General features: G+C 41.1%; 1 protein-coding gene across 38 annotated transcripts in view; it reads left to right on the forward strand.

Moving 5' to 3' along the window:
- TTLL5 (tubulin tyrosine ligase like 5) overlaps positions 1–27,572 on the forward strand; it is a 270,361-nt gene that overhangs the window by 220,365 nt on the left and 22,424 nt on the right. For 20 of the 38 annotated variants that reach the window (XR_012036922.1, XR_012036921.1, XR_012036924.1 and 17 more), the window contains 2 exons: positions 3,767–3,849; positions 8,203–8,323. The exons of 7 other annotated variants lie outside the window; for them this stretch is intronic. Coding sequence is in view for 10 of the 31 variants with exons in the window: in XM_072839391.1 (XP_072695492.1) it covers positions 3,767–3,849; positions 8,203–8,323 (204 nt within the window). In the remaining 21 variants the exon portion in view is untranslated. Of the gene's footprint in view, positions 1–3,766; positions 3,850–3,932; positions 4,100–8,202; positions 8,324–21,344; positions 27,068–27,572 lie in introns of those variants that run through there. 11 more of the 38 variants (XR_012036932.1, XR_012036931.1, XR_012036933.1 and 8 more) reach the window with 3 other exon arrangements.

Genomic DNA, 27,572 nt, shown 5'->3' on the forward strand with positions numbered 1-27,572 from the left:
CTGTATCTCACCTTCTTCCAGCTCCCAGTATGACATCTCTTCCAAGAAGAGCAGGTAAGAAACACTACGGGACTACATAGTCACATCTAGCACTCTTCTTGGTTTAAACTCTAACTTAAAATTTATGGCACTTTGCTTGTCCCGTCTTTTCAGTATTCCTCACTGCAGAAAAGTCACTTTTCTGAGTTCATCTTTTAGCCACCTCTTTATATTCCATATGTACTGTGAAAACAACAGGCAATGGACCTGCAGCAAACACACGTTTAACTTTGCACGTTCAGCTCTTCAGAGAGAAAGAGCATGTACAATTTCAGTAGCGACTGACTCTATTCTATGTTCCTCTTGGGACAGAATGGGAGATGTATTGTTCCTCCCATCAGCCTCCTTTCCCATGGGCTTCTCATGTAGGATGAGCATCCCACTGTGCTGTGGGTTCTTCTCATGCCAAAAGCCATGTTGTATGACAGGCCAGCTACTTCATTTGGTGCATAGCTGAAGAAACGGTGGTTCATTCTGAAACTGAAAAAATGTGATTATTGGACTTATTGAGAGGTAGTTTGTCAATCTCAAATGAGACCTCTCTTCTTAAGGGGGTTTAAGAGTAATTCTGACCATGAGATTTCTACACTGTAGGTTGCCAGTTAACTACCTTTTGATTTTGATAGCAAATTGCTGTTAACTTCTTAGTTCTGACTATGTCATGGTCATTCTTGCATAGGGTAGCACTCATATTCCATATTGAATTAGAGTTACCAAGTCACCTGGCTTAATATTTCAGTGTACATAGGGTTCTAGTGAATGCAAAGATGGTTAGTATCTCTAAGAAAAAATACCAATACTAATGAAGGTTCATGTTTATTTAGCCATTAATATAATCCCAGATACTATGCTAAGATGTGCTTCACATTCACTGTTTTATTTAATCCTCAACAACCCTATGAGGTAGGTCCTGTTATCTTGGTGTTAAAACACAGCGACTTAGACAAGCAAGGAAACACAGACGTACCTTCCTGTGTAACTATTTCCTAAAACACAGATGCTCCCAGGAAAGCAGCAAAGAATTATTGCAGAAGCATACCAGCAAGTACAAGTTAACATACAGGCCCTAAATAAGCTGTGGTTCAAAAGTTCTCATTTAGGTGTGGGTTGTCCAGAAGCTGGCATGTATTTTCCCAGGGAAAATGATGTTATCACAACAAAAGCATATTTATCCCTGATGTGCCTGAAGTAGTAAAAACATAGACCCAAACCATTTTCTGTACCAGTGTTTCCATGGAAAAATTCACTCTGAATTTCCTCTTGAGCGGCTGTTGGACACATTTCTCCACCACCGGGGAAATGGGGAGCCTGTGCTAGAAACAGCAGAATCATTAGAAATGTTCAAAGTTGGAATTAGAGGTGGTTCCCAAGTCCTGTGATGGGAATGGATGGAGAGGAAGATGGAAGAGTGACTGGAGCTGGAACAGAGGGGATGGACATAGGGGCAGAAGTCAGGAGAGGAACAGGAGGAAACCCATGAGGGTGAAGTGTGGGATAAGAATTCCAGGGAGGAGGGACACCTGGGTGGCTCAGTGGTTGAGCGTCTGCCTTTGGCTCAGGTCATGATCCCAGGGTCCTGGGATCGAGTCCCACACTGGGCTCCCTGCGAGGAGCCTGCTTCTCCCTCTGCCTGTGTCTCTGCCTCTCTCTCTCTCTGTGGTCTCTCATGAATAAATTAATAAAATCTTAAAAGAGAGAGAGAGAGAGAGTATTCCAGAGAGGAGGAAGAGGTTGGGAGACACTGCACTCACTCACTGCAAACACCTAGGGACTCTGTTCATCCCTTGGGGAGCTCCCTGTTCACTGATTTCATTTCTTCTACTGACACCAGTACTTTGCCTGTCTGCTTCCTTTTACTGTTTAACTCTCAGGGCTTCCTCTCTGAGACTGAGACCAGCCCCGTCGCTTTTCTTGCCTCAGCTGCCACCAATGCATGCAAGGGGCCCTAAAGTTTTTGGTTTGGGTTTTGTTTTTTAACTTCTGTAGAGGAAAGAGCCCATCCTAGGCTCCAGAACTTTTCCTTTTTTCCCTTAGACCTAGAAGAGTCAGTATTAGCTGCAGATGCTTTGGGTAGTTCTTTGGGTCCATAAAGGGCTGAAATAAAATGCCTAAGCATTTCAAATGTAGCTGTCCGAGGCTGAGGCTCATAGGAAAAGGGAGAAGCCCTCTGTTCCTTTCTCTCCTTTTCGTCTCTACAGTTCCCTTGTCCTCCAAGTGAAAGTGGAAAGGAGTGGGTAGGGCCAGGACTGCAGCTTGCTAGAGGGGAAGGGTACAAGACACTGTGGTCTTTGCATCACTGCTGGGGTATGTTCTCAAGGGGCATGGCACCTAAGCGTCTGCCAGAATCTCTGAGTGCTCTTCCTCCCACCTTCCCCTTACCCACTAGTCAATGTTTTCCTCACTTCTCTGGCGATAGAAATCGCTTAGACGCCTGGGGAGCTATAAAAAGCCTCAGTTCTCAGGCTTTATCCCAGACCCACTGAGTCAGAATCTCCAAGGGAAGGGCCTGGAAAGCTGTATGATTAATAAGTGATCCCAGGTGGTTCCTGTCAAGGACATTTTGGCAAACACTGCTTGACTCCCCCTCCACCTTGCTGTTCTTTAAGGGCTCCTAGGACATTCTAACCACTTTTCTGTCTCAGATTCATTATATATATGATCCATATATATCATATATATAATGCTATTTCTTCTTCATGAAAAACTCTTACCTGTTTCCTACTCTTGGCCAATACCTACTTCTCATAACTTCATGATGTAGCTGAAATACGATTTTTCCAGAAAGACCATCCTTGACCACTCTCATCACCATCTCAGTCAGGTTCCCTTGTTTTCATTCTCTTAAAATGCCTTGTGCTTTTTCTCCTTAGCATTTATCACATAGTTTGTACCTCATGTATTTGTCTAATGTCTACGTCCTTGCTAGTACCAAGCACAGGTGATACTTAAGTATTTTTTGCATGGATGAATAAATGGAAAAATAGTGCTAGGAGAAGGATTTCAAAGGTCAGGCTAGATGCTGCTCAACAGAGAAAGAACTGAGCATATGAAAATTTTAATCTTCCAAGGTATAATTTTCACACATCAACTGAAGTCAAGGTAGATGAGTCCAACAAGTAATATGTATTTACGGGGCAATAGACAAGATTGTTTTTTAAAATATTTATTAAATACCTAATGTGTGCAAAATGCAATATCAGGACCTATGGACACAACAGTGAATAAGGCTGATACGATCTCAGTCTTTATGGAGCTTTTTAGCAAGGATGATAGATATTAAGCAACCAGTTGCACACTCTCTTATAATTCAGGTAAATGCAATGAAAGAAATACAAATCTGTAAGAGCCTGTAATAGGGAGACCTGGCATGTCCTATAAGCCCAGTCATAGAATTTCTAAGACACGTGGTTGGAGAGTATATGCCAAAGCATCCAGTATACTCTGTCCCATCTCTTGTCAGAGTTGGCATGAGGGAAGATGCCTCTATGCAAAGGTTTCTCAACCTCAGCACTATTGACATCTTGGGCTCGAAAATTTGTTTGAGGACACCTTCCAGTGCACTGTAGGAAATATTTAGCACCATTCCTGGCTCTACCCACCAAATGCAGTAGACTCATAGTTGTGGCACCTGAGAAAGAACACCAGGAGCAAGAGGCAGAGCCATGGGAGGGCCTGCATTTTACTTCCCCTTTCATCTGCCACTCTAACCAAGCTGCTTGTGTTTCAGAGGGTCCTCTGCAGAAGGGCAGCTGAATGGTCTCCAGAGCAGCCTTAACTCCGCAGCCTTCATGCCCATCACCAGTTCCACAGGTTAGTGGGCACACCAGCTCTTCTGCAGTCGGGAGGACAGGGAGGGTGCTGGCCTGGGCATATTCTCTCTTCTGCATCCGAAGAAACATGCAGTTCACAGAATGAAGAAGCATCCAGGCTTTTGAAGCATTGGCAGATGGGCACTTGAGGATGGCATGGTTTTCCAGAACTAGTTCGGAGTGGATTACATTTCTCAGTCTGGAAGAGTGTAATTGGATTTGCAGCATTTAGTAAAAGTGTCTGTATTTGACTGGTGTTTCACTGTTCATCTAGTACCCCCACGTGTCGTATCTCTTACTAACTCCCTCAGCACAACAAAGCTCCGGCCTTTGATTGAAGTCCTGTCACGCTCATATTGTGGCCTTGCTGGTCTATTGCCAGCTGCGTACTAGGGTCAGTTTAGGTACCCATGTATAAGGAAGCATTGGTCTAGGGAGGGTTTCCTATGAGTACTGATTTGTAAAAATGAACTAATAAGTAATCAGAAGATTAAAAGAAAATCACTTGGATTCACTTTAATAAATATTTTTTCTTGAGTTCCTACCATAGAGAAAGTGAAACGCTGGGCATAGAGGGGCATACAGGATGTACCTAGCAGTGCCCCTGTCCAAGAATTTACAAACTCAGGCAGAAAGAAGAGTCCACAGGGAGTGGGTACAGGGTGGGTAACTACCAGGTACTGGGGATGTATAGAATAACCATCAGCTAAATATCTGGTGTGTCAGGCACAGTTCTGAATGGTTTACCTGTGATAACACATTTGTTCACAAAACAGGCATATGAACCGGAACCGTGTTCCCCATTTTACAGCTGCAGGAATACAGGCACAGATTATAAAATGTATCCAAAATCCCACAGCTAGTTATTACCGCAGCAGTATTTGCATCCCAGCGACTTGGCCTGAGCTCTTTCATTATTAGAGAGGGTTTTCTGGAGGAAGAAACATCTAAGCAGAGGGTTGAACGTTGACAAGTCCACACCAGGGGAAGGGAGGCATGGGGCCAAGGGAGTTCAGGAAGAAGGAACAAGGCATGTGGAAATGGGGTGGGAGAGTGGATAGCGGGGTGAAAATGCACCGTGTTTTGGGAGCCCTTGTGTCACTGTGACCAGGGACTGGAGCATGAGCCAGGGAGCAGTGAGAGAACAGGTTATAGAGGTACCATGCAGGGAACTTGGTCCTGAGTACAAGAAGGAGAACCATCAAGGAGTCTATAGGGCCTAGGTGTGAAGGGTATGTGTGTGACATAGTATACCTTAAAATAATTATAAGACCACCAAAAGCCTGGTTAGACTGTGTCATGGAGATAGTTATATATCTCTCATAGGCTTATTATGGAATTAAAGGATGCAATATAGAGAGAAAGGCTTTCTACCTATACCCAGGTCAGTAATAATGTAAGAGTATAAATATAGATTTTGTATTCTGCTTAAGATCTTAGAACCTGAGTTCAAAAACTATTTGATAGGTATCTACTTGCTCCTCCCTTCACCCCAAAAAGAATTACTAGAATATGGTAGTTATTTTTAAGGATGTAAAATTTCCCCCTGGAACTGTTATAGCCTAGAAATTGGTGGCTGGGAGAATTTCACACTATATACAGCTGAATATCTCTATCCAGCAAATTGCTGCAGCTAGAGAGAGTTGCAAAACACAGGAGATGCAGGAAACCTGCCTACTGCATTTGCATGTCAAATTGATGTATTAAGTACAGAATTGAACTCTCTGCATGCACTTTGGCTGAAGAAGTTGGAAATTGGAGGGGTCAGGTGGCTCATACTCTCAGCATCTCAATCATGAATTCATATTTATTGACTGAAGTTACAGGTTAGAGATTTTGTAACAGTGGTAATGAATTCAGTAGCAGCATAAAACCACAGAGCAAAGAGAAGTTGTATGTCTCCCTGGATTTTAATACCTACCTTTCCCCTGTTTCTACCTCAGACAAGTGTATTATTCTTTCCACCTTGTTTAGGTAGCCTGCTGTTTACTGCTTTTGTCTCCAATGACTCTGGCCCTCTAAAGTGCCTTGAATTTGTTCCTATTCTGTGCCTTCCCTGGTGTTCCTGATCCTCAGTTAAAGAAACACTGATGAACATGGTATAGTGAGTCTCAGGCATTTCCCATACTTTCCAATAAACATTTTGCCTTAGCCATACAATAGTAACTAACCCTGTTAGAGTTATTTATACAGCTAGTGAGTACCTGGCACATCAGTGTTTCAACTATAAATCATCATGTATTTTTCTGTATGACACATAGATTTAAAGGTGTTATTCTAGGGGTTCAGAAGGGTGTCCTACAAAGAGGAGGGTGGGTTGCTATTAGAAACATTTTTTCTTTAAACCCACAAGAAGGGAGAACAACCCTCATAATAAGTCAAAGTTTATGTGTCTCTCCGAGATGGGACATTTGTTCCTCTACAGGAATCGCTAGGCTGACTTTGAAAGGTATTTAGCCCCTGTCTGGTCCAGTTAACTCAGTTGGTTAAACATGGTATTATTGAGTGCATGAATATAGCGAAAGTCTGTTTCCTGGCCCCTTGACCCTCTATAAGTCTAGCCAACCAGGCCTTAAAGCTGTATGACTTTGTTCATCAGGCGCCTGAATGAGATACTGGTTCATCCCAGCACATTGTTGAAAAACAACTCCGAATCCTTTCCCACTGATGGTGACCTAGCGACCTTGTTCTTCTCATTATGAACATTAAATGAGGTAGTGAATGTGAAAGCTGCCAACAGAAGGCCTGGAATGCACCACGAACGTTACTTTTTCCTTGACTTCCCTACTTCAAACTAAACATTCAGAGTTTGCTATGGAAGGGAAGGTGTAGAGTCAGCAAATTTGGAAACTTGAGAAGGAAGCTAGCGTGAGGGCCTTTGGCTCAAAGCCAAAGCCATTGGCCTTCGTTCTTTATAACTATGGCGTTCTTGAGTTCTGAAGTGGCGATGGTGAACTAAAATAGCAGAGAGCCACAGATTAGATAACTGGCATTTCTCTCGTGCTGACTTTGTAGTGTAAACCCCCACTCTTAGAGGGTCTGAAGCCATCCCAGCTGCCCTCATCCCTGGCCTTCGCTTCTTCCTACATCTTTTCTGTCCTGGAGCCCCGCCTCTGCCTGCCCCCCACCCCCTGCCCCCAGCCCAATTTGTTGTTGTTTAAAGCTCTTGTGGGTCTGTAGTTGGTGGAAGGATTCTTACTACCTTTTGAACACCGATGCTGGATTTCATTTACAAGAAGTAAGAAACAATGTCCTTGTTAAATATTGGCTATTTGGGGCCTTGGTAAAACACACTTTAGCTTTATCCTCTTTCTTTCAGTGTGGTTGGGTTAACAGCTGCCCACTTCACTGTCCCCCAGTGAGACAAGAGACAGCAACTTATTTTAATACAGAGTAAACCCAGTGGAGCATAAATTCTAAGGATCTAGAAGTCACTTTCACTTTTTTAAAAAAGAAATTATTTATTTATTTTATTTTATTTTATTTTATTTTATTTTATTTTATTTTATTTATTTATTTATTTATTTATTTATTTATTTATTTATTTATTTATTTATAAAAGACACAGAGAGAGTGAGGCAGACTCTCCGCAGAGCAGGGAGCCCAATGCAGGAATCAATCCCAAGACTCTGGGATCATTACCTGAGTCAAAGGCAAATGCTTAACCAACTGAGCCACCCAGGCACCCCCACTTTAACTTTCAAGCAAACTTATTTGCCTGGCACTTCTCAGCGGAATGACCTATTTTTATTATTAAATTCTTATTCTTTTTGCCAAGCGTTATATAGTAGTTATAGATCCTGGATGGATCTGAAGTATAATAGATTAATAATGAAAATAAGTAATGCTCGTGAGATGCTTTCCCTGGTGGCTTATATCCTTTATTGCTCCCACAACATTCTTCTTTCCCCAAAACTAGAAGGGTAAGAATTTGGGTTGATTACCCACCCATACGGTATTAGAAAACAAAGGGCACAGGTTGGGTGTTTGGCAGAAATTGCCATGGCAGCATCTGGGCAAACGATGATCCCCTAAAACATAGTTTTGTTTTGTTCATGTTTTATAATTTACTCATTTTCTTGGAATACACATAGCTGTTAATTTTCTCCTTTCTTTATGTTCAATGTATATCTCAGTCTTCTCTTTCCTTCTTTGATTCCTTCTGTCACCTGCCACCTAATGCTATATCCTGGGCAGTTTTCCAGGCCGGTGTCCCTTTGCCATTCTCTCTGGTTGTTGTCCTAGCCTAAAACCTAGTTTTAGATTTGACCTCTTGTCCTTTCACCAAGATGAAATAAAGTGTTAAGTAGGGTTTTTTTTTGTTTTTTGTTTTTTGTTTTTTTACATTTTTCAGGATCTTTGGAAGCTCCCCAAGTTATTTTCGCCAGATCCAAACTTGCCCACACAATCTGGAGCCCTTGCTACAGTAATAGGACAGAGAAAATCAAAGTCGGTGAAGTCAGGGCCAATTTAAGGTAACAGTAAGAATAAAAGCATATTTTTTATTATAACTTGCTGACTTTATATCACAGCAAGAGGCTTAATAGCTATCAAGAGAAGTGATAGTTTCTCAAAATGACAAAGAAATTGGCATTTTATAAAACCAGAGCTCAGAAGGGCTCCAAACTGTGGGTCAAAGCTACCGCTAGCTTGCCTCTGTAATGGCGTACCAGTAGGTGGCGCTGTGGCAGTAAGAAATTTCCTTATCATTGTGGAGGCTTTTGTTTAAAAATATGGAGATGTTAAAGCCAATCAAAGGAAGAAACTAAAGCCATAATTAAGTTATCACAGGTAAAGTGTAACAGTACATCAGAGAACATGATATTTGAAGGTCAAATTGGAATAGCCTCTAAAGAGAATGAATATTGTTAAAGATACTGATTATTAAAGAAGACTTTTAGAGTTGCATAGTTTGTGAACTAGACCTCCAGATAATGAGAGGCAGGAAGGGATGAAATTTTTAGAAAAGGTTTTTTTGGTGAGGTCTATTAATTAATTATGCTTTTTTTTTCTGAGTTAAGATAAGCATATGCTATAATTCGCAACAAAACAAACTGTAAATTACATACCAGTCTACTGCTCATCCATAAAAATCTCCAACATTGAAGGGATGGCCTGACTTGATCTTGTGAAGCTGTACCCACACCACCAGTGCTGCCCCACAGTATTTTGTTCCCAGCTGTGGCCTTAAAATTCTCCAGAAAATTCTATGAAACCACAAGGTTTTGATGATTCCTTTCCTCTTTGCTCTACCATACACACTAAAGCATTAATGGCACACCTGCTATGAGCTTACTACCCTTCTTACCTCTAGGGGAATACTTGTAAACTTATTTGAGAAGCATTATTCATCAAAATACCCCAGGAGAGCAAAGAAGGGAGGAAAATTATTTACCCACTGCAGGACTCATTTACATTGGATCAGAAAGCTTCAAATATCTTTCCCCAGCCCATCTAAAATCTTTCCAAAAAGGAATGAGAGGAGAGAAGGGAACACCAAATCCATGGCTTGGTCATCTACCAGAATGTACCAGAGGAACTGAAGATAGCCAGAATTCTATTGGTGATACTTCACCAGTGGGTCTTTAATTCTGATAGGAAGCAGCCTATCCAATGATGAGCAACTAATAAAATATTGAAAACTAAAGTGAGAAGGTCAATATTTCCTTGAGGAGACTGGCAGCCAGAAGAATGAATGTGACACCAAGCTCCAAACTAAACCGATGGCCTGCCAAGAAGTACTAATGTCCATCAGTTTCCAGGACTGTGAGACTTGGACCTGCCACAGTTGTAATATCACTTGCCTTAAACCTATCTCATTAGTATCCCTTACAATCCACCCAGAACATTACATGGCAAAATAGGATCATCAGCAAAGAAGCCTTGGGAAAGAGCCCATCTCTCAACACTGAAACCTGTTGCATACATAGCCCTGCTGAGCCTGAGATGCACATAAGCATGATGCCATGCTTTGTGGTTCGCTGAGGCCGTGAGACATCATGCCAAGTGCGTATGGACTCAGAATACAGAGTGCGTCAGAGGGCCTCAGAAGACCAGCCTCCCATGGTGCCAGGTAACAGCTGGGCGGCTCCAGAGCTGGGCCCACCAGCCTGGCAGATGGCAGATGGCCATGGGCTGCCTCTCCCCGAACAGGAGAAATAGGTCATTTACAAAGTAAAACGGCAGAATGCCAGAGTCCATAGCCCATCATGTGGATGCTTGCTTTCTCCTCTTTGGGAATGCAGTGTAGGCAGAAACGCTGCATGGGCAGAGGTCCCTTCAGCCACAGTCACAAAGGAATGTTATCACCAGCTATAACAGTCCTAGAACCTCTTCATATATGGGTCTAGGGAGGCAGACAGGAGATGAGAAGACTGAAGTCATATATGGGTCTAGGGAGGCAGACAGGAGATGAGAAGACTGAAGTGTGTTTGCATAGCGTGTTCTCTAAGACTGAGAAAACATCAGGTGTCCTTGTCAAAGAACGAGCCACCTCAGGCAAGGGTTGTATTTAAATTCATGCACATTTTGTGTCTTCTTAGATTCCGTATTGTCTGTTTGGCATCTCTGCACCACAGAGCCCTTTAACTATGGTTTCTGTATTCTTGATGGTTTCGCATTTGGGGCCTCACTGAGCCAGGGAGAGACTCCCTTTCCCAAGGCCAGCTAATGTCCTTCAAACAAACCAACTAATACCAAGGCTATAGTCCCAACCACCTCCTTCTCTAACTCTCACATGGAAACCCCACATTTTCCTTGACCCAGGTTACTTCAGGGCGAGGTACCAGGTAGCTAGAGACCACTGCTATAGGCCAAAGCCCACTAGAATCATTAAAACTAGCCAGTCTTAAGCTGTTTACCCTACCCCGCCTTGCCTTTTCTGGAGATATCCCAAATAAGGCTCTGGCCTAGACTTTCTCCTCGCTCCTGTCTTCTGCCTCCTGATTACACTGGTGTTTTCCCCTGTGAGGCATGTAGTGACCCTCTCTCCGGGACCCTGAGTATAATCAGCTTCTTGCTGCCGAGCCTTGTCTTCCATAGCCACACTGACTTGACCACACCATACCCAACTCATACATTCTTAGAACACACAGAGATAGAGTATCGTTAATGTTGTAGTTCAAGGACCTAGAAAACAAATCTGAATCAATTAGGCTTATATCACCAAGTTCTAAGCAACTGGTCACAGCACTCACTTCATTATTGGCTGTATTCTACGAGTGATGTTTTAGCAGTACGTGCAGTGCTAGCCTCAGACTGGTTGCAGCCGCTCGAGAAGGATGTGGATGCCTCTACATGGCCAAATCGCCTGGCTGTCAGCCATTGAAATTTCATGCTTTCCTGTCCTGAGGCCTCTTTCTTTTCATTTGGTAACTGTTTCTACATTCAGAAACAAAACTCAAGCATAACAGAACAACCTGGTTGGAAGTCGGGGAGGAACCAATCTGGCTTTTGGTTTGGAGTAAGTAGGGGGGATACTTCTAAGATCCCACCCAAAGGGGGTTCATTTGCCTTAAAGAAAATGAGGGAACTCTGTTTCTGAAATGGATTAAGATGTGGACCACTGAGAGAGATAGCATCAGAAAACTGATATTGTCTCTTGCTAAGCTGGCAAACTCCCAAGAGAGGAGTGATGATTCTTCAATTGTTAACAATTACTACTTTGTTATAAAGAGACATGGAAAGTGAGGTGGCCCCTTTCTCAAATTACATTTATGTTACAGAAGCACACACACCGGCTGGAAAAAATGTTTGGCACCCTAAGTTGTTAGACTTGTGCTTACCATTGCAGCTTGTAGCAGATTCGTATTGTCCCATGTAATATCCATTCACTTTGGGTGGAAAAGGATCCTGTTTGTTCTTGTATTCCTGAACTGGGCAGGTAACCAGCATAACATTGCCTTACTTTGTGAGTTCCTATACTTATCACTCAAGTTATCAATCTTTACTCTGTGGTTATCCATCCCATGAACCCACACATCTTGCTGCTGGTTTCAAAGAAATGCTTGTTATAGGCACATACCTTTGCTTTATCATCCTTATATCCTCAGGTCATAATTGCTCCTGAAAGTTCTAAAGAAAGAAAATGGCATGCTAAGCCATGCCTGTCTTTGGAAAAAGCAAGCTTTGTGCCTGGAAATATTTACAACTCTGCTTGCCTGGTCTGTAGAGTTTACTGGGCTGCAAAGTGTGTGGGCGGGTAACCGTAGGGCATTGAGAATGGTGACTGGAAGTATAATGCTCCATTGGCATGATTGACATTGACATGTATTCTTTCAAATTATAATTATAAAGAAAAAGACTCAAACTCTCTTGTCATCAGAATGAAGAGCATCACTAGTAAACGTAAAACAGTAGCCTCTTATACTTCTTTGTATACTCCTCTTTCAAACATGCAAGTATCTCCATTCAGGACTTCCACAGGTATCAGGAGCCCTCTTCCCTAGAAACCTAAATCCAGGTTAAGTAGTTATGTGATACCAGAGAGGAACAGCTTGAATGCACAGAATGTCCCTTTAGCTCTAGTGATAAAATGTAGTGTGTATCCCCAGTATAAAAGGATGATATAACTTGGAAAACCAACCTAGTTGTAAGATGACGAGGTGAATTGGAAGGTCGACTAGTTAGAAGTTGCAATTTTACTGTTATTTGTTTATGGTTATCAGCTAGAAAAACTATTCTTTTTATGTTCAATTAGACTGAAAAGTGACTGAGGTTTCTGCACCCCCCCCCCCTTTCCATTCACTTCTCATTTGCTTCCTAGGGAAATTAAGACACGTTTGTTTGGTCATGGGATGAACCCAAATGAAGATGTTTTAGAATTTGAGGTTGGGGTGTGTGTGTGTGTCTGTGTGTGTGTGTGTGTGTTTTCATTTATTGTGGCTGAGCTGCAAAATGCATTAGGTAATTAGTTGTTTCTAGTTAATCAGATATTGGAACAGGGCATCTTGAAAACCGGAGCTCTTTTTTAGAAATACAACTCCTTGCAGGCCTTCCATGTTTAGCCATCCTTGCTGCTGTTTTCTGAGATAAATTGCTGTCATATGTAAGTACGTATTCTTACCCCTTCCTCTTTCATGCAGAGAAGTCGAGCTGTCTCAATAGTCTTTTGATTATCAAAAGAGAGACAGCCTAAGTTTACCTCTGTTAAGGAAAGTTCGTGTACCATAAGCAAAGGGAACAGTTTCGGGGGCCAGACGTCATAAAAACCCACAGCCATATTTGGGACAATTAGCAGTGCCTACTCAGTGGCTCAAAGCAAGTCTGTTAGTCCATCCCTGTGCCCAGGTCAGTGGCTGGCTGCCACCGTCCTCTGGATTAGCGACCCCACCATACTCAGGACCCCACCTCTCAGCATGATTTCTCTCTCCACTTCTTACATTCAGCTTTCAGAAGACAGAATTAGAATACTTGGCATTCATTCATCCGACAAAGTGCCACTGGTGTGCAGAACTAAAGGTGGCAGCTGCTACCTTGCAGACAAATGCCAGCCTGCTACCAGGATTGCATGATTACATGATACAGAGCTGCCAAGTTAGGCGTTTCTGGCAATTTTCTTCAGGTAGCAGGTACAACATATTTTTCACCACTAGCATAAAGTCTTAAAATATAAAACCACACACAGTAAAATAATAAAAGATAAAGCGAAAATCAAGGCCAAAAGTCAAGAGATTTCAAATTTTTCAAATATAAGACCAAATAAAATTACAATAATCAAGGTTAAATTTGGTTCTGAGTCCTCTGTAACAGTCAAGACAAAAAGGGAAACATGATATACATCAGGGTATATAGTTCTCATTTTCAGAAAGGAAGCCATACTCTAGAGGAAAATTCAGCCTTTTCCTAGCTTTTATTCTAAAAGAAATATTTCAGCATGTGAAATTTAGAGAGGACACCGAATGAAGTAACAGTACTCTCACAACACAGCACCGTGTTTCATGAGGCTACTTCTCAGTGTGAGCTACATGAAGGCAAAATGTGTCAGTGCAAGTCAGTAAAGACAGTTTTGTGAGGGACCAAACCATTATAGTCTGAGTCTCTTTGTGGTCCAACATCATCCAAGGGTAGGATAGTGATTATGAAGAGGATTGGATAGATTGCATGTGTCTTAGACAATCCTCCTTATAAACTCTTTCTGTCAATTGCTCTGTAAGAGCTAGTTGTGCTCTTCGGCAAGGATGCAGACGCCTAGTCTTCCGCATGGCTCGTTGAAGATGCGCAGATCGCAGATGTGCTTTGCAAAGCAGGTGGCAGAGGAAACGTCTCATGAAAACTGCAGAGCCAAGCACTGTTCTCATCCATCATATGGCATGTTCGTTCTCTGTCCCTTTCTTCATATTTAGGTCCCTCTGCGTAGGCGCCATCTGCCTCCTCTTGCCTGCTTCCCTGCAATGTGACTAATTCCTATTTGTCCTTCCTCCTTCCTAACCCAAACCCATTCCCATCCCCAATATGATTGAGGTGCTTTTTGACTGTGCTTACTTCTATCTACTGTGGCATTTACAACACTGTAGGATCTTTCTGGATTACTTGCCCATTCCCCCATTCCCTTGCCTGGAGGGCAAGGAGGAGATCTCAGTTGACTCTGCAACCCTGGGGCCTAGCACAGTGCCCAGGCCATAGTAGGAACTTAAAAAATTGATTGGATGAATGAGTGAATTTTCATATTTTCGCCAACACTTGGAAGCCCTGTCCACATATATAAATCTTTCTTATCCACTAAAGGTCCAGTTAAATTTTAACTCATCCAGTAATCTATATTTATATAATTAGATTTATCTTGCCATTTTTTTAAATCCCTAGAGCTGCTTACAATTTATGTCACAAAATTTGGCACTTCGTTGTATTTTTGTCATCTTTTGTCCTACTTACTCCTTGGGTAAATTGTCTCCAATAAGACCATAATTCTATGAGGGTGGGATTAAGTTCCGTATGTTTCTGGAATCCCTAACAACACTCCAAATGCTTCATTACCTTGTAATATCAGCCCTAAAGAAAAGAACACATAAAACGCTTAAAATTTTTCTTAAAAAAAAAAAATCTATTCTCTCTGTCCTCCTGGCTTCAAGTAAAATGCTTAACCTCAAGTTAAAATGCCTTAACCTTAAAGATTTCATAAATAATGCATTTTATTATTAAACATTTTATTATTAAACAATCTTAAAAATCAGAATAACCTTCCTTATAAATTAGTACAGTATTTCTGGCCTATTTCATGCAATATTATAAAACAACTTCCTCTAAAACGGAGAATGACTGGTCACTAGCCTTTAGATTATAACTTCTTATACACATTCATAACCTTACTATGAACTTATCTGCTGTAAAGCAGAATTCAGTATAAAGATGTTCTCCTTTAGACCACATCCAAGGATCTCACTTTAAGGGAACAAAGTTAAAATGAGGTTTAATTTATTTGAAAAAAACATCTTCCTTCAGCTTTTGTTCTTCTATACCAACAGATCGGAGCTCTCTGACCTTATAACACAGATCAGATTTTGTTTTTGAACACCTGTCTTTTTTTATTCTTTTCTGAATTCTCTATGAATTTTTTAGGCTTTTCCTGAATTGTGTAATACCTAGAACTGGTCACCACACTTTAGTCTTAGAGATCCACCTACTATTATGTGTAGCATAAGATGTATCCTTATGGCTCTGGAGTCATGTAATACTTTATTTATATTGTACAGTGCTCTCAAAAGCAAAAGAAGTTCTCTCAACCATTAACTCCTACCTCCTTCCCTACTTTTGTTTCATATTCAGTGCCATAGTATGGGTTTTTCTAAAAACTTAAAAAATACCCAGCAGTGGACTAGATCATATGAAAGTTATATTTTGAGGAACCACCATAGTGTTTTACATAGTGGCCACACCATTTTACATTTCCACCAACAGTGAAACACTTGTTATTTCTTGTTTTTTTTGTTGTTGTTGTTGTTGTTTTGTTTGTTTGTTTGTTTTGATAATAGCCATTCTAACAGGTATGAGGTGGCATCTCCATATGATTTTGATTTGCAGTTCCCTGGCAATTAGGAATGTTGAGCACCTTTACCTATACCTGTTGGCCATTTGCATATCTTCTTCAGAAAAATGTCTATTTGGTTCTTCTGCCTTTTTTAGTTTAAGTAGGCTCCATGTCCAGCACGGAGCCCAGTGTGGGGTTTAAACTCCATAAGCCCAAATTCAAGACTTGAGCGGAGATCAAGAGTCAGACACTTAACTTACTGAGCCACCCAGGCACCCCTCTTCTACCATTTTTCATTGGATTGTTTGTTTTTATTACTGAGTTTATATGAGTTCTTTATGTATTTTGGATATTAAGCCTGTATCAGATATATGATTTGCAGATATTTTTTCCCATTTGGCAGGTTGCCTTTTCGTTTCTTTGCGTTTCTCTTCCTTTTTATTGTGCAGAAGCTTTTTGGTTTGATGTAGTCCTGCTTGTTTACTTTTGCTTTTTTGTTGCCTCTGCTTTTGGCGTCAAATCCAAAAAATCATCACCAAGACCCGTGCCAAGGAAGCTTATCACCTATGTTCTCTTCTAGGAATTTTATGGTTTTAGGTCTTACTTTCAAGTCTTTCATGTATTTTTTTAAGTTAATTTTTGTGTACGGTGTGAGATAGGGGTCCAATTTCATTCTTTAATATGTGGCTGTCCAGTTTTCTCAACACTATTTATTGGAGACTGTTCTTTCCCCTTTGTATATTCTTGGCTTCTTTGTCGTAAATTAACTGACCTTATAGCGTGGGTTTGTGTCTGGGTTCTCTATTCTGTTCTGTTGATCAATGTGTCTTTTTATGCCAAGGCCATATGCCATACTGGTTTTGATTACTATAGCTTTGTAATATAGTTTGAAATCAGGAAGCATAATGCCTCCAGCTTTATTCTTCTTGGTCAAGATAGTTTTGGCTCTTTGGGGTCTTTTGTCATTCTATATAAACTTTAGGATTGTTTGTTTATGTCTGTGAAAAATGCCATTGGAATTTTGACAGGGACTGCATTGAATCTGTAGATTGCTTTGGGTAGTATGGACATTTTAACAATATTGTTTCTTCCAATCCCATGAGTGTGGAATGTTTTCCATTTATTTATGTCTTCTTCAGTTTCTTTCATGAATGTCTTATAGTGTGTTCAGTGTACGGATCTTTTACCTTCTTGGTTAAATTTATTCCTAGGTATTTTTTTCTCTTTGGTGTAATTGTAAATGCAGTTATTAATTTCTCTTTCTGATAGCTTATTGTTACTGTATAGAAATGTAACAGATTAAACTTTACTGAATTCGTTTATTAGTTTTAACAGTTTTTTTGTGGAGTCCTCAGGGTTCTCTCTATATAATATATCATCTACTAATTGAGACAGTTTTACTTCTTTCCTGATTTGGATGCCTTTTATTTCTTGTGTATGGGTCTCACCTAGGACTTCTAATACCTTATTGAATACAAGCCGTCACATTTTTTCTATTGAGTATGATGTCAGCTGTAGGCTTGTCATATATGGCCTTTATTGTGTTGAAGTATGTTCCGTCTCTACCCACTTTGTTGACTCCTTTTATGATAAATGTATGGTGAATTTTACCAAATGCTTTTTATGCATCAATTGAGATGATCATATAATTTTTAGCCTCCATTTTGTTAATCGTGATGTGTCACATTGATTGATTTGCAGATGTTGTTACACCATCGTTGCATGCATGGAATAAATCCCACCTGACCGTGGTGTTTGATCCTTGTACTGCGTCGCCGAATTCTGTTTGCTACTATTTTGTTGAGGATTTTTGCATCTACATTCATCAGAGATACTGGCGTAAAGTTTTCTTATCTTGTGGTGTCTTCATTTGGTTTTGGTATCAGGGTAATGTTGGCCTCATAAAATGACTTTGGAAGTGTTCCCTCCTCTTCTACATTTAGGAAAGATTGGTATTAATTCTTTAAATGTTTAGTAGAACTCACCAGTGAATCTGCCTAGTCCTAGACTTCTGTATGTTGGAAGGTTTTTGATTACTGACTCAATCTAATTTATGTTATGTATATTTTACCTTAATTTTAAAAAAGACTGGATTATATATATAATACACCTAGTACAGTGTTTGGCACATAATAATAGGTACTCAGTAAATGGTAGTTCTTACTATTTGTCACAGTTCAAAGCACATGATATCTTTAGTTTCCATTATGATCTTTGTGGTCATATTGTTGTTAAACAATATCAAAAGCTAGGTTCCCTTAGAAAGCAAACTCTAAGATGGAGATTAGGGTGTAGGAGGTTTATGAAGGGATGCTCCTGGGATCAATTCCTATAGAAGGGAAGGGAATGAAAGGAAACAGGATTGGACAATGGGAGAAGTTGAGCTGTGGCACAGTGACAAGGAAGGCTTCAGTGGTGCCACAGGCAGTGTAAAGCCGGCCTGTCAGAGCCATGAGTTGTGAGGTAGCTGGGATACTGCTTTGTATGTACTTTACGTTGATCTGTCATCAGATACGGGCTGCCTGGGAAAAGGACATGCCCTTGAGAGTTAAAACTCATGTTTCCATGGCTGAGAGTCCATTCAGGCTTATCTCTAGTCCTCTGTATTAATGAGTAAAATTTCCATGTTGTCAATCATATCGGTGAGGAAAGAATCAGGAAATTTTCAGCTTGCTACCATAGTGCTTTTCAAATGATTGGTATTGGAGCGCTAGTTATTTTCCTTTTCAGGCCTGCGTGGACTGGTACTTTTGTAAAATACACTAAAAATAAATGACTAGAGAAACTAAATAAGAAAAGAAGACATCTAACACACAAGCTCAGATTCATTATTAGATTCACCAGGTATAATAATACTGCTGGCCATTTTCTGTAACAGGTTTTCACCACCTACTTTCTAATTCTAAGTTTGTCTCATTGTAGACTAGTAACAAGGAGTTCCCAGGCTGGTACCAATCTGGGTCTCTACTCTAAATAGTCCTAGGTTATAGGACTCTTGCAAAACATTGTCGATGTCCTTCCTAGCTGACACTGCCCATATATATATTAGGTTAAGTGAATGTTGTGCTTCAACCTTGAGACCTAATCTTTGCTGTTGTGGGGGAATCCATAGTTCTCTTCAGGTTTGGCCTGAATCCAGAAATACCATGACTACCACAAGGTTCCAGGTATAAATAATCCTAAAGCCATTTCCTTTTTTTTTTTTTTTTTTTTTTTTTAAGATTTCCAGGTATAAATAGTCCTGAAGCCATTTCTTTTTTTTAATATTTTATTTATTTATTTATTCATAGAGACAGAGAGAGAAAGAGAGAGAGAGAGAGAAAGGCAGAGACACAGGCAGAGGGAGAAACAGGCCTCATGCCAGGAGCCCGACATGGGACTTGATCCCGAGACTCCAGGATCACACCCCGGGCTGCAGGCGGCACTAAACTGCTGCACCACCGGGGCTGCCCCCATTTCTTACTCATCTGCATCCTCCTAGAATCAATTACATTTATGAGAAAAGATACGGAGTTTATAAGGATCTAATAGATGAAAGGGACAAAGACCATTTTCTTGTTTTGTCCGTCATCAAGCAACTCCTATTCCTGGTACTAGGAAAACTGACTCATCTCTTAGCATCATCTTCTCAGGACATTTGGTGTTAGGATAGGGAGATAAGAGAACAAGGAAAAGAGGTCTGCCAAGTAGAATATAACCTTCAGAAAAGAGGTACTAGTTAAAAACAAAGGGGTCTTGATATAGCCAAAGAGTTTATCAGGCTTTATCATCTAATTCAGGGAGTTTGACCTACCCATGGTTGAGGCTTTGGTTGATCTGTGAATCTGTGAATGCCTTTATTTGAGAGGATGCTCAGAGAGATCCAAAAGCTGCTGTTGACTTAACTCTCTAGTTTAAAACATGGATTCTGTTTCCCTACTTGCAAGGAGTCAAGCCCGAGTCACCAAACATTCTCATTTGGACCTGCCGTACTAGCTTCTCACAGCATAACCCTTGACATCCTTGCCCTTTCTTTCCGTTCTCCATGTCACAATGAACTGAACTTTTCAAAATGCAAACTATTTCTGACACACCCATCACTTAAAGCCCTTCAGAAAAGCTTACCATTACTCTGAAGATAAAGATAAAACTAGATAAAAGGTCTTATACGGCATGCCTACCTTTCATCCTGACCTCATACCACCTTCCATCCGTGCTTTCTCCACACTAGCCGTCCTGGCCTTGTCCGAGGTCCCCCAAAATCCCTGCATCCACAGAGCTTCTGCAGATACTGCTTCACCTCTGATGCTCTGCTCCTGCCCTTGGGTACATTTGCTTTCTCTGGCTTCTCTGATAAGACATGTCCCCATTTCACAGAGACCTGTGGTGGTGCATGTGTTACAGATCTTTGTGATCTTCCATTAGTGTCTGTCTTCCTCACTAGACTGTGTCCATGTTACTCACTTTCGTACGCCCCAAGTGGAGCATAAAACCTTCTGTAGAGCAGGCCTGCTGTAGGCATTTGTGGTTGAGTGAGTTAGCAGTTCTCTTCCCCACTCAGAGAAAACTAAGGCTTCAGTCCACATAACTGATGGATGGAGAGGCTGGGTTTGGACTCACATGTGACCTCAAAGCCCTTGCTGTTCACCACTACAATAACAGCAACAATGGCCCTCATTTTATCAAGCTCATGTTATATGCCAGGGGCTATGCTCAGCGTTGCAGACCTGTCACATCTCATCTTCTTCAACCCTACAAAGATGGCTTTGTTATCTAGTTTGCACATGAGCAAACCAAGGCTGAGGGAAGTAAAGTGTCTTGTCCAAGCCACACAATCAAGAGTGGAGCTGAAATCCACAGCCAGACAACTTTAGTTCCAGAACTCACTCAATTGCCTCGTCCTATAAAAATGGTAGGCCCCTCAAGATGATTTCATTTCCCCAGCTTCCTTTCCTAAGGGAGTGGGGTGGCTGGTAGCCTGGCCCTCAAGCCTGACTCTCTCTCGAGTGTCTGGTGGTTCTCTCCGGTCACTCAGGGGGATTCCTGGAGGTGTGGAAGCATATGTGGGCAAGGTGGGCTTGCCTTTCTCCAACCATTTAACATTTCCTGTGTGGATGGAGCCAACCATGGGAAGGGTGAGGATAAGGATCAAGCTGGGCTTATGCCTCCACTCCCGCTGATAGGATGGTTGGGAAGGTGATGATCTTTCCCTCACCTCCCACAACACCTCTGGAGGGGCAGCAGTGCTGACTGACAGAGGAGACTTTGTTGGGAACGGAGCAAGGAAGCTGTGCAGCAGGAGGGGATTGGTGGTGGGAGGTGGGAGGGCTGGGGGAGAAAAGGGGAGGGGCAGAAGAGCATTCCATGCAGGACAAACTCGAAAAATTAGTGGCTTATATAAGTAAAGGATTTATTTTTTCTTACACATCAAGAAGTTCAGAGACAGGAAGTCCACAGCTAGCACAGCTCTTCAGAGATGTAATGCAGGAGCCAGGCTCCTCTCTCCTGCTCGACCAACCCTGAAGCATTGGCATTCATTTTTTTGATTACAGGGTGGTTCCTGTTCCCACTGGCGTTGTGTCTGTGTTCCAGGCAAGAAGAGGGGTTGGGAAAAAGGGCAAAAGGCAGATGCCAGCTAAACCTGCCCACTTTAAAATAGCCCAGGAGTTCTAACGAATTCATCATTGGCCAGGCCACCCCAGGCCCACTTCTCCTAGCAACAAATGAGTCTGGAGAGGTAGTATTTTGGCTGGGCACACTGCCTCCCTAAGTTTCTCTTATTGAGGGAGAAGGGGAGAAAGGGTGTTGAGAAACCCATCAGTTTCTGTCACAACACGTCTTCTTTCCATTGTCTCCTCCCTTGTTGAATGGAGTCCATCACCTTTCTGTGGCCCTTCTCCACCAGCTTCTTGACTCTGCAAAGAGGAGCATCATTCCTTAACCCTAGTCTACCTAGAGCTGGCTCTTAGTATGTGAGGGCTGGGGTACCTGATACCCAGAGGTTTCAGGAACACACAAGAGTCCCTGTCTTCCTGGAAGAAATGTCATGACATGAGGAAGATGGAAAAAAAAAAAAAAAAAAAAGAGCCATAAGGAAAAAGAAGAACCCTATAAATGTGTTTCTTAATTAAAATGATAAATTTGCTCTAAGCATAGTACAAATTTACAGTAGAACACATTCATTTGCATGAACTATTCACTGTTTGCTCCTGATTGTTCTGTAGCAGAATGATTATGCATACCCAAATTATTCAGGTTAACCTTGTTGTAAGTTTAACTTTATTACAATACTAAATTCTTTCCATGTATGTTGCCTTCCTAAGATTTGCTCACAGTACAGTGGCTTCAAAAACTGAGACACCCAGGTTACTAATAACTCTGTTTCATTTAAAGAAAAATTTCCTTATGCTTCAAGTCTTTGCTGAAATTCTCCAAAAAGAATATAGCTAGAACATGGTGGTAATGAGTCAGAGAATTTTAAACAGGATGTAAAACTAACAATAAATACAAAGGTATAAATACAAATACAGTAATCAAGACAATGTGGCATAGGACAGATCAATGGACTGGAACTGAGAGTCCAGAAATAAATGCACACATGTATGGCCAGTTGCTCCTTCATCAAGGTGCCAAGAGGAGAAATTGATCTTTTCAACTTATGATTGAAGAGACTGGTGGTAGTGGAAAAGTTGGCTATCCATGTGCGAAAGAATGAAGTGAGATTCCTTCCTCATACCATATACAAAAATGAACTCAAAATTGATTTAAAAAAAAAAAAGATCTCAATGTAAGGGCTAAAACTATAAAAATTCCTGGAAGAAACATAGGAGTAAATATCCACATCCTTGGATTAGGCAACAGTTTCTTTGATATGACATCAAAAAGCACAAGCAACAAAAACTAAATGGATTGGACTTCATCAAAATTCAAACATAGTCTGCTTCAGAAAGTGCCACCAAGGCATCACAATCTCAGACTTCAAGCTCTATTGCAAAGCTGTGATCATAAAGATAGCATGGTACTGGCACAAAAACAGACACATAGATCAATGGAACAGAATAGAGAACCCAGTAATGGACTCACAACTCTATGGTCAACTAATCTTCGACAAAGCAGGAAAGAATATCCAATGGAAAAAAGATAATCTCTTCAACAAATGGTGCTGGGAAAATTGGACAGCCACATGCAGAAAAATGAAACTGGATCATTTTCTTACGCTGTACACAAAAATAAGCTCAAAATGGATAAAAGACCTAAATGTGAGACAGGAATCTATCAGAATCCCAGAGTAGAACACAGGTAACCTCTATGACCTCAGCCGCAGCACATCTCGCTAGACATGTCTCCAAAAGCAAGGGAAGCAAAGGGAAAAATGAACTAGTGGGACTTTATCAGGATAAAAACCTTTTGTTCGGCAAAGGAAATAGGCGACAAAACTAAAAGACAACTTACAGAACAGGAGAAGATATTTGCAGATGCCTTATCAGATATAAAGGGCTAGTATCCAAAATATATAAAGAACTTAACAAACTTAACACCTAAAGAACAAATAATCCAGTCGAGAAATGGGCAGAAAACATGAATAGACATTTCTCCAAAGAAGACATACAAATGACCAGCAGACACATGAAAAACTCAACATCACTTGGCATCAGGAAAATACAATCAAAACACAATGAGATACCACCTCACACGAGTCAGAATGGCTAAAATTAACAAGTCAAGAAACAACAAATGTTGGCGAGGATATAGAGAAAGGAGAACCCTCTTCCACTGTTGATGGGAATGCAAGCTGGTGTAGCCACTCTGGAAAATAGTATGAGGGGTCCTCAAAAAGCTAAAAATAGAGCTACCCTACAACTCAGCAATTGCACTACTAGGTATTTACCGAAAGATACAAATACAGTGATCCAAAGGAACATCTGTACCCCAGTGTTTATAGCAGCAATGTCCACAATAGCCAAACTGTGGAAAGAGCCTAGATGTCCATTGACAGTGGATGGATAAATAAGGTGTGTGTGTGTGTGTGTGTGTGTGTGTGTGTGTGTGAGAGAGTGTGTTGGAATATTATTCAGCCATCAAAAAAAAGAAATCTTGCCATTTGCAATAACAAAGATGGACCTAGAAAGTATTATGCTAAACCAAATAAGGCAGTCAGAGAAAGACAGTTACCATATGATTTCACTCATATATGGAATTTAAGAAACAAAACAGAGGATCATAGGGAAGAGGAAGGAAAATTAAAACAAGACAAAGTCAGAGAGGGAGACAAACCATAGCAAACAAACTGAGGGTTGCTGGAGGGGAGGTGGTGGGAGGGATGGGGTAACTGCATGATGGACATTAAAGAGGGCATGTTATGTAATGAGCACTGAGTGTTACATACAACTGATGAATCATGAAAGGGTTGCAGAAGGGGTGGTGGGTTGGGGAATGGGGTGACTGAGTGATGGGCACTGAGGGGGGCACTTGATGGGATGAGCACTGGGTGTTATACTATATGTTGGCAAATTGAACTTAAAAAAAATTTTTTTAAAGTATGAATCATGAACACTTACTCTGAAACTAATAATACATTATATGTTAATTGAATTTAAATAAAATAAAATTTAAAAATAAATTTTTAAAAAATGTGCTACCAAGAAAGTAAAAAGACAACCTATAGAATAAAAGAAAATATTTGCAAATTATATATCTGGCAAGGGACTTAACTCTAGAATATGTACAGGTTTTGTACAGGTCAACAATAAAAAGACAACCCTGTTTAAAAAATGAGTGAAGAATTTGGGTATTCCTCCAAAGAAGATATTCTTGCAGAGTGAAGTAGTGATGCAGGCTACAACATGGATGGACCTTAGAGAAATGTAGAGCCAGTCACAGAAGACCACATATTCAATGATTCTATCTGTGAAATGTCCAGACAAGCAAATCCACAGAGACAGAAAGTAGATCAGTAGTTGCCTGGGGCTGGGTGGGGAGGAGGTGCTTTGGGGACCAATAGGCACAGGGTTTCTTTTTGGAGTAATGAAAGTGTTCTAAAATGAGATTGCGGGGATGGTTCCACTAAAGACCACTTGAAGTGGGTAAATTTTATTAGTATATAAATTAGATCTCAGATCTCATCTTTAAAAAGTTAATGGTTGATATCTAAAAAGTAAAACAACAACAACAACAAAAAAGCCTGGAGTGTAAGCAGTGAAATTGTGTTTGCTTCTTAGATGGCCAGATTTTTAGTAAGTACTTATTTAATGCCCCCAGCTCATTAATTTGGCAAATATTTGACTGAGTGTACCATAAGGTTGTAAGTAGAAAGATGCCTGCGCCCAGCTCTGCCCCTGGTCTTTTGTGTTTCCAAGTAAGGTGATGTGCGGGGGGGTGGGGGGTGCGGTGGCAGCAGCTGTCCCTGGCCTGGCCTTTCTGGCTTATCTCCCTGTTTGGAAAGGTGTCAGGCTCCAGAGTATTTCTGTTGCTTTAGTCAGCACAGAGCAGGAGGACCTTAACTATAGTTTCAGAAAAGCCTTAAGCTTCACCTCGTGCTCCAAATCCAAAATAGAGCAGCTGAGAATGGGGCTAGCTGTGCCACCAATTGCTTCTCTCCCATTGTTAATCTCCCTGACTCTGCCGTCCCCAGGCACCCCTCCCTTCACACTGTCATGCTGCCCACTTGTGATACAACCCAACAAGTGGTTTGGCTTTGAAAGGTGATTCTTAGAGACACCTCAAGTGACCCAACCCTGGGCTTGCCGGGGCGCTCTTGATGTTTGTTGCCGTGGGGCACCAGGGCTCTCCAGCTAAGTCTCCTTGCCAGTCAGACCTGGCCTGAAGAGGAGGTAACCTCTACAGACTCCCCCTGAGATCCTGGCCTCACTGGAATGGTCTCCAAGGGGAGAAATGTCTCGTTACTAGGTGCAGCCAGTGAGAAACCTCCAGTACTTTTTGGCTCTCAGAGAAGAGTTTATGCTCTGGCATTTGGATTATTAAATCACTTTTAAAGCATGGCACAGCTGCCCTTACGACAGTTATGTGTATTAATGCACTGTATGCTTTGTTCTGTCATTACCTGGTCAAGATGTTATAACTTATTTGAAAGTTCATCCATCTTGGGGTACCCAGCTGGCTCAGGGAGCAGAGCATGCAACTCTTGATCTCAGGATTGTGAGTTCAAGCCCCAAGTTAGGTGTAGAAATCGCTTTTTAAAAACTTAAAAATCTTTTAAAACTTTAAAAAATAATAAAATTTCATTCATTTCTTTCACAAATCCTGGATTTTATGCACCTCCTGCCCACAAAATGAGTCACTTTTCAGTCTGTAGGTACTTTTTTCAGAGTCCTGGAGTTAAAACTCATCATGATGTCTCCCTGTTCCCAAATTGATGAAGTTATTAGCATACTAAGACATTCATTACATCTACAAAAGAATACTCCCTAATAACGTGTGGACAAAGAAATCCACTGGACATTGGTGGGTGGGGGTATCAGCGCGTGGTAGCATGTGAGTTACTGTCACACTGCCCTTGCTCCTGGTGCTTACAGAGCGTAAGGAAAGCCGCCTCTCCCTCTTGGGCTCTCCCCTCTTGCTGTAGGAAGGAGGAGTAGCAGGAAATGGAATCTGCCCCGGTCATGGGATTTTTGAAAGAAACAAAGCATGATCTGATGAGGAGCAGGTTAATCCTGCTATTTCATTTCCCTTTCAGAGAGGGCGGGGGCAGGATTGTGATATGAAGTATTTGGTTTCACATCTGTTCCAGGAATTATCCTCGGCATAGATCCATTTTTCTTTTAAGCATCCTAAAGCATCCCAGGGAGCTCCTCCTCCTGTGCACCCTTCCCACCCCCACAGTCAATTTCATGGCCACAGAGCAGCTGACAGACTCCCAGAAAGATCATCTTGTCATTGTTACAGGAGGGATCTAAGTCCTGGAGGTCCAAATTTCTGTGGGTCAATACTATCAATTTTGTGTCTGCCCTCCACAAAGGGTTTGGAATAAGAAGGAAGCAGCATACCAGCAATGTGGTATAATGGAAAGAGGACCAATTTAAAAATCAGAGGAACTGCCTCATCTCAGCTTTGCTACTATTTGTATGATCTTAGCAAGTCACCAAACCTTGTTGGGGTCAGGACCCTCATCTGCAAAATCACAGCAGTGTCTTCCAGGGTGTTCTGCAAAATGCAAGTCTTCTAAGTCAAATAAATTTGAGAAATGCTATGCATGGTATATATTTGTACATTAAAGTCTCCGAGAAGTCTGTCAATAAAGAAACTTGTTTTTCACCCAGCGTTTCTTGAATTTGTCTAACACTAGAACTCCTTTTCCCATAATGCTGATCAACACCTTGACACTTTGAGAAATGAAGTAGAAATCTATAACCTGGCACATGCCATGTTCGCCAACCTCAGTTGAAACTAACTTTTCAATTTCCCAGTCTCATTCATGGGAAAAAGAGAAACATAATTTCATATGTGGCAAGATGACTTCTGGTTTTAAAAACTGAACTTAAGAGCCAAAGCAATTATTCAGACCAACACAACTTCCACCTTTCAGACATTTAGCATGTTCTTAGGGCCTTTGGGGGTGTGGTAGGAATTTCCTACAAATAATCCATTGTGTTCAGCACACTGTTAGGTTTTCATAAGAAACAACTAAATAAATCACAAGATACCTACCCTGAATTCAGAGACTAAGCATATATACAAGGAAAAATAGAATTCCAGATTTTAGAGTGAGGCAAAGAATGATTACAAATTTTATTTTGAGAAATGTTAGTTTATATTATTAATTA

Source organism: Canis lupus, chromosome 9, assembly GCF_048164855.1.
Source record: "Canis lupus baileyi chromosome 9, mCanLup2.hap1, whole genome shotgun sequence".
Taxonomy (NCBI): Eukaryota; Metazoa; Chordata; class Mammalia; order Carnivora; family Canidae; genus Canis; species Canis lupus.